The sequence below is a fragment of the Tursiops truncatus genome, chromosome 3 (assembly GCF_011762595.2).
Source record: "Tursiops truncatus isolate mTurTru1 chromosome 3, mTurTru1.mat.Y, whole genome shotgun sequence".
NCBI classification, from domain to species: domain Eukaryota; kingdom Metazoa; phylum Chordata; class Mammalia; order Artiodactyla; family Delphinidae; genus Tursiops; species Tursiops truncatus.
In genome coordinates, this window is record NC_047036.1 from 114,543,228 (window position 1) to 114,551,894 (window position 8,667).

The 8,667-nt window shown below is 45.8% G+C and overlaps 1 protein-coding gene across 1 annotated transcript; it reads right to left on the bottom strand.

Moving 5' to 3' along the window:
• Window positions 1-4,129: 4,129 nt before the first annotated feature.
• HNRNPA0 (heterogeneous nuclear ribonucleoprotein A0) lies at window positions 4,130-5,860 on the bottom strand. Its single transcript, XM_004315134.4, has one exon. The coding sequence runs from the start codon at window positions 5,556-5,558 to the stop codon at window positions 4,647-4,649; it is 912 nt and encodes a 303-aa protein (XP_004315182.3). The 5' UTR covers window positions 5,559-5,860; the 3' UTR covers window positions 4,130-4,646.
• Between the last annotated feature and the right edge of the window lie 2,807 nt (window positions 5,861-8,667).

Genomic DNA, 8,667 nt, shown 5'->3' on the forward strand with positions numbered 1-8,667 from the left:
TGTGGAATCTTCCCGGACCCAGGCACGAACCCGTGTCCCCTGCATCGGCAGGCAGACTCTCAACCACTGCACCACCAGGGAATGGCCATCATAAAAAAATCTAGAAACAATAAATGCTGGAGAGGGTGTGGAGAAAACACTCTTGCACTGATGGTGGGAATGTGAATTGGTATAGCCACTATGGAGAACAGTATGGAGGTTCCTTAAAAAACTACAAATAGAACTACCATATGACCCAGCAATCCCACTACTGGGTATATACCCTGAAAAAACCGTAATTCAAAAAGAGTCATGTACCAAAATGTTCGTTGCAGCTCTATTTACAATAGCCCGGAGATGGAAACAACCTAAGTGTCCATCATCATATGAATGGATAAAGAAGATGTGGCACACATATACAATGGAATATTACTCAGCCATAAAAAGAAACGAAATTGAGCTATTTGTAATGAGGTGGATAGACCGAGAGTCTGTCATACAGAGTGAAGTTAAGTCAGAAAGAGAAAGACAAATACCGTATGCTAACACATATATATGGAATTTTAGAAAAAAGTCATGCATGAAGAACCTAGGGGTAAGATAGGAATAAAGACACAGACCTACTAGAGAATGGACTTGAGGATATGGGGAGGGGGAAGGGTAAGCTGTGACAAAGCGAGAGAGAGAGGCATGGACATATATACACTACCAAACGTAAGGTAGATAAAGGTAGATAGTGGGAAGCAGCCGCATAGCACAGGGAGATCAGCTCAGTGCTTTGTGACCGCCTGGAGGGGTGGGAAAGGGAGGGTGGGAGGGAGATGCAAGAGGGAAGAAATATGGGGACATATGTATAAATGATTCACTTTGTTATAAAGCAGAAACTAACACACCATTGTAAAGCAATTATACTCCAATAAAGATGTATTAAAAAAAACTAATGTTTTTTTTTAAAAAAGATCTAGCTGAACATATGCCTATTAACAAGGATTATCCTTCAGAAGAGTTTGCTCATATTGGCAGGGTTTTTACTCATTCTTTGTTTAGTTTGGTTTACAAGCAGTTATTTAAGTATTTAATTCTAATTTTTGAAAATACACCAGCCTCAAGAAGATTCAGTTACATTTGTTTCTTCTATTTCCTAGTAATACTGGTATTTTCTGTGACTTGAAGTACAATCCAAATATGCAGTATTATACTTTTTAAAATAACACAGAAGGGACTTTTTATTGGAAAAAAATTTACAATTTATGTTCACTTTTAATAGAAAGCATTAGACAAAGGCACAGCAATGTAATCTGCAATAAGACACTAAGGAAAAGGCATTGTCTTACACTGGTTTAGAGGCAATCTTTGTTGCCCTGCTTCAGAAAAAAATAAAGCCTTCTAAAACAGGGAAAAGAAATAATTTTTCCCAGTGACCAAAATCTTAACACTGACTCAGTAAGTTGGTTAAAATGGAAGAAAGAGACTTACCTCTTCTAAGTGCAAATACTGTCTTTTGGGGAATAATCCTTACATTACCCAGATGCAATTTTGCTTAAATCAATTCAACATCCAAATGCCCACTTTCAATCAGCAGAGATAAGTTTAAAATGCAAATTCTTGAATTTGAGAAAATTAAGCACACTTGGAAGATACATAAGCCTACAAATCAAATAACTGACACTGCCATTTCTGGTCTTGAGGGAAATAATCATAAATAGCAAATTCTTAAGTATCCTCAATCCTTTAACCTTGCTTAAAAACAAAAATTCATTGTGAAGGTTTAAATATGAAATCTGTGTTCTAAATCACTGTTACAGGAGGAAACAATCAGTATATCATCCTGTTTCGTTATCACTATGAACGTTAACCATTTGCAAGCTTTTTAATATCTGAAATTACTATCAATCTTTTAAACGACTTCCAACTAATGACTACCATTGACTTTATACTAAAAACACTGTAAATGCAAAGTTCTTCACGATAGGGAGACAAAAAAAGGTTCATTTTTATTTTTCTAATCTTTCAAATTAAATTCAAGCATAGCACAAAAATTATATTCAATACTGATTAGGTTCTGTGCCACCTCCTCCCATGAAGTCTTAATTAAATTTGAAGTAGTAATGGTCAGACAGTTCTTACAGGTGAAAGAAATCAAAACATAAGAATAAATAAGTCCCACATGCCAAAAATGCTTGCATAAAATTGACAAGAGGAATTCTGGGAAGACGAAATACCACTACTTTTACCTTCACTAAATACCAATCCAGAGTATAAATTTGTAAAGGTATATACATGACAATGAAATGGTAATATACCATGAACAGAATGCTGTCATTTTTCTAATTAAGAGAAAATCCTTTAACATAATTTTTTTTACAAGTCACTACGTTGGAAATACAAAATGACAGTAACCTTATTACACTATGAAAACCCTCCAAGAGGTGGACTATTCCAATTGAACCAGAAGAAACAGATCTTCCCCTTAAAACTGAGTAAAATACAGGCAGAGTAATAATTATGATAAAAAATTTACACATATCATTTTCTATATCTTAGAGGACCCCCCCAAAAAAGCTGAACCAAATCACCACATGAAGAAAGGCAGTATGATGCATTTTACTGAGAGTAAAAAACAGAAATTTAAGCAAATTGTAAAACCATGTGAGTGCAAAATTTGACTATGTTGCTTATTTATTCAATAGGCAAAAACATCTACCCCATTTGTTGCAGAGGTACTTAAGTATTTGTACCAAGTATCAGCTACCCTTTGTCAAAGTGACTAAGCAGCCTTAAGCAGCCTAGCAATCTTGACCGTTCTTCCTGTCTCCTGAAAGCAGAACCCTAGCAATTAGAAAAAAAAAAACTTTTGGCAAGAATTAAATCTTAATATACAGCAAGAAGAATTAAGAGGAAAAGGGTCAATATATTTTTTTACTTTAAAGCCCAGTAATCTCCCTTCAGAAAGCTTAATACAGCTAGCTTTGGGCTTTCAACCACAAAACTCCAATCAAATATTTTACCATAACATTAAATCAAAATGTAGGTACTGGATTAATAGGTACTCTGAACCCACCCACCAGGTTATACATACTCTCACTCAATCATGTAAAGGATTGAATTCTTTATTTGTGATATCCATAAACGTTGCTATTCTATATGTCTATCCAGGAAGGCAATTTTCTCTGGTATCACTGTTCTGTTTTGCTTTTTATAAACAACAACTTGAATTCTATTGCATGAAAGGGCTACAAATATACATTTGTTAACCAAGCAGAAAACACAGATATTTTGCTTTACAACTTGCACCTAAGATACCAGTACATGAAGCTGGTTCATTAGTCGCCATAGCAATATGGGGCCACTGCCCAAGCTATGCATAGCAGTTTACATTTTCAAATCTCATGTAGAAAGGGCAATTGTGATATTGACTGTTAACTACATTCCTGTAAATCCCATCTTAGTTACAAGTAAATGTATAACCAAAGTCTGCACAGATTTTTGATGGCAAAACTTCTAAATCTGACGCAACTGTCCTAACAAGTTTTTAAACGAATTGTTTTGCAGATATACTGCCATTCTGCCAGTAGATGGTGCCACAAAGGTTGGGGGAAGGATTTCCATAAGGACAACAGTTCAGCTAGAGGGGGAAAAGAAAAACGTCTAAACCTGCTCTGAAAATACAAAAACGCTTTTAGTTTGAGGATAAAATATAACCCTTATTTGTAACCATTCATTACAGACAAACCAGTAAGAGGGATGAAACTAGTCCATCTGAAATTTTTTTAAACAATTCATATGAATGAAAACACATGCTTAATACAAACTATTTTCTTTAGAACTACACGGTACATACTTTGAGGTAAATTCTCATAGAAAGAAGTGACCATGTCAAGATGATAAGCAAATTACTTCGTACAAGAGATGGATGCAAAGAAACTAAAGATTTTAAAAAGCCACATCCACCACTTCAAAAGTTTTACCTGTAAGGGATAAAATTCAACACATCACTACCAGGGCAACAGCCAAGAAGAAGAAAAAAAAAAAACCCACAGGACCTTTTAAAAGTTTCTCGAAGTACACATCAAGAATTAACAAGAAAATTTTTCAACTAACATCCCTTAAAACGGTACGGAATGGATCCTAGAAAAAAATGTTAGACATGTACGGTCAAACACAATGATTTATTAAAAATAAAACGTAAAAATGATTTTTGTACATATGCTTCCAAATTTCGGGCATGGGATCCAAGGAGATTTCATAGAAAACGCTGTAGCCAGATATCAAGTCCTTACAACAAAGTAAACTAACCCGCCCAACCCCCGCCCAGGTTTTGCTACAGAATCAGCAAGTTCACTCCCTCCCCCCAAAAAAAACACAAATTAAAACAAGACATCTTGCTAGTATAAAAACGACCAAGGTCCAAGTAATAATAAAAAAATAGAGTCCATCAATGACTGTAACACAAAAATGTGTATGTGGGGCCAAGTCCATCTTCAGAGGGAGACAAGGGAGGTGGCAGGCAAACAGGGCAACACCCCCAAGGGTGAACAGCCTAAGAAGTGGCTTCCCCAAGGGCAAAACGGGGAAGGCGGTGGGAGGGGAAAGGACTTAGGAGTCGACCCTAGTTGGGTGGTTGAAAACAGCTACCCCTATAGCCACTCCCAGGCATTAAAAAAATTTTAGAAGGAGCTGCCTCCATACCCACCCCCACCGCCATAGCCACCTCTGTAAGGTCCACTGTTACTGCGACCTCCCCAGCTGCTGCCTCCTCCACCGCCGCCGCCGCCACCGCTCTTCATGGGCCCATAGGACGACTGGTGCTGGCTGTAGCTACCGAAGCCGCCGAAGCCGTTACCGTAGTCGCTTCCACCGTAGGACGAACCGCCTCCGCCGCCTCCATAGGCGTTGTAGCCACCGCCGCCGCCGTAACCACCGTAGCTGTTGTAGCCGCCGCCGCCCTTAGACAGGCCGTTCTGGTCACGACCACCGCCCCGACCCCGACCGCCCCGGCCGCCCCGGGAGGAGCGGGAGCCGCCTCCGCCCCCACCGGAGTGGATATCCTCCTTGGGGACAGCCTTCTTCACCTCCACGCGATGGCCCTGGATCGGATGGAACTTGACCACCGCGGCCTTGTCTGCCGCGTCGTGATTCTGAAAATACACGAAGCCGAAACCACGCTTCTTGCCAGACTGCTTGTCGGCAATAATCTCGGCCTTTTCCACGGTGCCAAACTGCGAGAAGTGCTCTATCAGGTCGCCCTCGGCCACGTCTCCCTTAAGGCCCCCGACAAAGAGCTTCTTCACCTTGGCGTGGGCACCGGGCCGCGCCGAATCCTCCCGGGACACCGCCCGCTTCAGCTCCACCGTGTTGCCGTCCACGGCATGGGGCGAGGCGGCCATGGCGGCATCGGCCTCCTCCACATTGGAGTAGGTCACGAAGCCGAAGCAACGGGAGCGCTTGGTCTGGGGGTTCACCACCACCACGCAGTCCGTCAGGGTCCCAAAGGCCTCAAAGTGGCCGCGCAGGCCCGACTCACTCGTCTGCACGTTGAGGCCGCCGATGAACAGCTTACACAGCTGGGAATTCTCCATCTCCACGGCCCGGGCCTTCCCCCCGCCCTGCGAGCTCCGAGGTTTCGCCGTCGCCGTTATCGTTAGCTAAGGCTTCTTCACAGCTTGGGCCCAGCCGTCGCTGGAGCCGCCCCCGCCGGTCACCGACGGGGAAGGGAAGAAGGGAAGGGAAGGGAAAGAGGAAGAGAGGAAGGGGAAGGGAAGGGGAAAGGTGCCGGCTAGAGGGCGATCCGAGGAGAGTTGAAGGCAAGCGAGGACGCCGCTACCGCCACCTCCGCTCCCTTATCTGGGCACCACACAAAGAGGCCGCTGAACGCGCGCGCACCCTCGCCGAGGCGTGCGTCACCGCGGACGTACGACAGCCCAGGGCTGCCCGCCAATCCCCGCCTCGCTCTCATTAGTCCCGCCTACCGCGCTGCCGCGCCGCTCTAGGTCACGGACTCCCCGCCCTCCGCGGTCTATTCAAGCCCTCGGCCTGCGCTGCTCCCACCACCGCCTCTACCGCCCCGTTTTCAACCCCAGGACCCTCAGTTCACCCTGACTAGGGACTCTCCCTGCCCTTAGCGAACCTTTGCGATTCATTTGCCCCCAGCCCCGCGGCTGTTCCCGGTGATTTTCCCCCTCCCCTAGCCGTGTCCCCTCGCCAAGCTCCGCAGTGGCGTTCGCGCCAGCCCCTTGAGAGACGTGTCAGCTCAGCCAATCACGGCGATCCGCTCGCACCCACTTCCGTTTGCGGCAGCTGCTGGACGGGCGCGCTCCCCGGTGCGCGCTGGCCCCGGCGCCCCTAGCGTGCAGAGCTCGCTTGCCACCCTCACGCCTCCTCCCGCCCTGGGCTGGCCGCGGGGTGGGAAATGGGGGAGGGGTCGAACAGGGGACGCGCTGGGGGACGTTCCCAACGGCTGCGGCCTGGGGCGCCACGCGCGGGCTTTTTGAAAACTTGACTGTTGGGGTTGGGGGTCCGGATTTATTTGCCGTGTTTCGGCCGGGCCGCTACACCTGGCGTCCTCGCCCCTCCCGTCCGCACAAAGATGGAGGGAAGAGGCCTAGTCGGGGAAGGCAGTTATTAACCGTTTATAGTGGGCCAGAGCGGCGATTAGACTAAAACGCGGGCACGTGGCCCTGCGCAAAAGAGAGCCCGAGGCCATGTGAAGGACAGCAGCGCGCCTCCACACTTTCCGACCAAGGCGTGGCGCGAAACCCCCGCCACCCCTAGGCCGTCCGTGAAGCCCTCCGGCGACACTCCTCTCAGCCTCCCTTCACGCATTCAGACAGAGGACATTTTCATATTACCCCAGTGTACACATATATTTTTCTTTTTTCTTTTTCGCTGTACGCGGGCCTCTCACTGTTGCGGCCCCTCCCGCTGCGGAGCACAGGCTCCGGACGCGCAGGCTCAGCGGCCATGGCTCACGGGCCCAGCCGCTCCGCGGCATGTGGGATCTTCCCGGACCGGGGCACGAACCCGTGTCCCCCGCATCGGCAGGCGGACTCTCAACCACTGCACCACCAAGGAAGCCCTGTACACATATTTTTATATGTTTACGTTATCTGTGCGAGCTTCCTTCCCAACTAAAACGTTAGGTTTTGGGGTTTTTTTTTTTTGCGGTACGCGGGTCTCTCACTGTTGTGGCCTCTCCCGTTGCGGAGCACAGGCTCCAGACGCGCAGGCTCAGCGGCCATGGCTCACGGGCCCAGCCGCTCCGCGGCATGTGGGATCTTCCCGGATCGGGGCAAGAACCCGTGTCCCCTGCATCGGCAGGCAGACTCTCAACCACTGCGCCACCAGGGAAGCCCAAACGTTAGGTTTTTAAAGGAGTTTACAATCGGACTGGGATCCGAGGGAGTTAAACACATGAACACTGTATGTTAAGTATTACGCACCCCTGAGAACTGCCTTACGGACCCAGATGGGAATGCAAGAAAGTTACAGTGGCTTCCATTTATTGAACCTTTTGTGTGCCAAGCAAGATACAAGGAGTGCGACACGGTGTAAGACATGTGACCAAAAGCCCAAAAACCGTGTGGTAAATTAGAAGAGGAATTCCTCACTGTATCCTGGAATGGAATGTATTCAGAAATGATTAAAGAGGTAGAAGTTGCACTGAATCGCAGAGTCAAAGGCTAGATAAGATTTCTATAGGGAGTTTATCTGAACAAAATCTGGAGGAAATTTATAAGCTCCCAGGGACAAAGAGTAGACCAGTTTGACTGGATCAGGAGGTTTTTGACATTAAAAAGTAAAATAAGGGTCTTGGTATTATGGAATGTTTTGAAATTTAGATTAAGGAGTATGAATATTATTTCAGAGGCATACAGATAGGCTTCAAAATTTGGGGACAATCTATAGTCTGGCTCTAACACCTACTAACCATGTGACCATCAAGTTGTGTGACTTCAGACAGGTCACCTAACCTTTTTAAAATTAAATTATAAGTTTTATTATCTGAAAATCAGAACATAAAACACCTACCCACTGTGGTAAAAATTAAATGAGATTCTGCATGTAAACGCAGAGCACAGTGCCTGGCACATAGTAAGTGCTCAATTTATCCAATAAATACTATACCGAATGCTGGGAACAGGGCAGTAAACAATAGACAAAAATCTCTGCCCTCATGGAACTTATATTCTTGTGGGGAGAAGCAGACAATAAATAAGAATGGTATACAGCATGTTTGATAGTGATAAGTGCCATTGAAAAAATTAAAAGAGAAGGACAATAGGAAACTACTACCTTGTCATTACAAAACACAATTCAGGTATGTCAGGATTTGCTAACCAACTGATAAAGAATGAGGACAATAAAAGCATTCCAGTGTTTGAAATCTGGAAGCCAAAAACTGCAGCATAATAGTGTAAGGCCAACTGGCCCGAGGCAGGGGAACACAATCAGATTCACAGGTTGCATCAGACCGAAACTCTCCGGACCACCCAGTTCCAGGAACTGACCTGGGGACTTTGCACCCGGCCCAGCCTTCCCGCCTTTCGAGGGGCGAGACTAACGGTCCCCCAGGATACCCGTAAAGACCACCAAATAAGGAATACCCTGCGCCCTCCCAGATTCATCACACCCCTTTCCCTTCTTCCCCTATAAAATCTTGCCCAACCCTCGCCCGGGAGCGCTCCCCAA

What these genes read in the sequence shown, in the direction of transcription:
- HNRNPA0 (XM_004315134.4), bottom strand. Translation starts at nt 5,558, where the DNA reads ATGGAGAATTCCCAGCTGTGTAAGCTGTTCATCGGCGGCCTCAACGTG.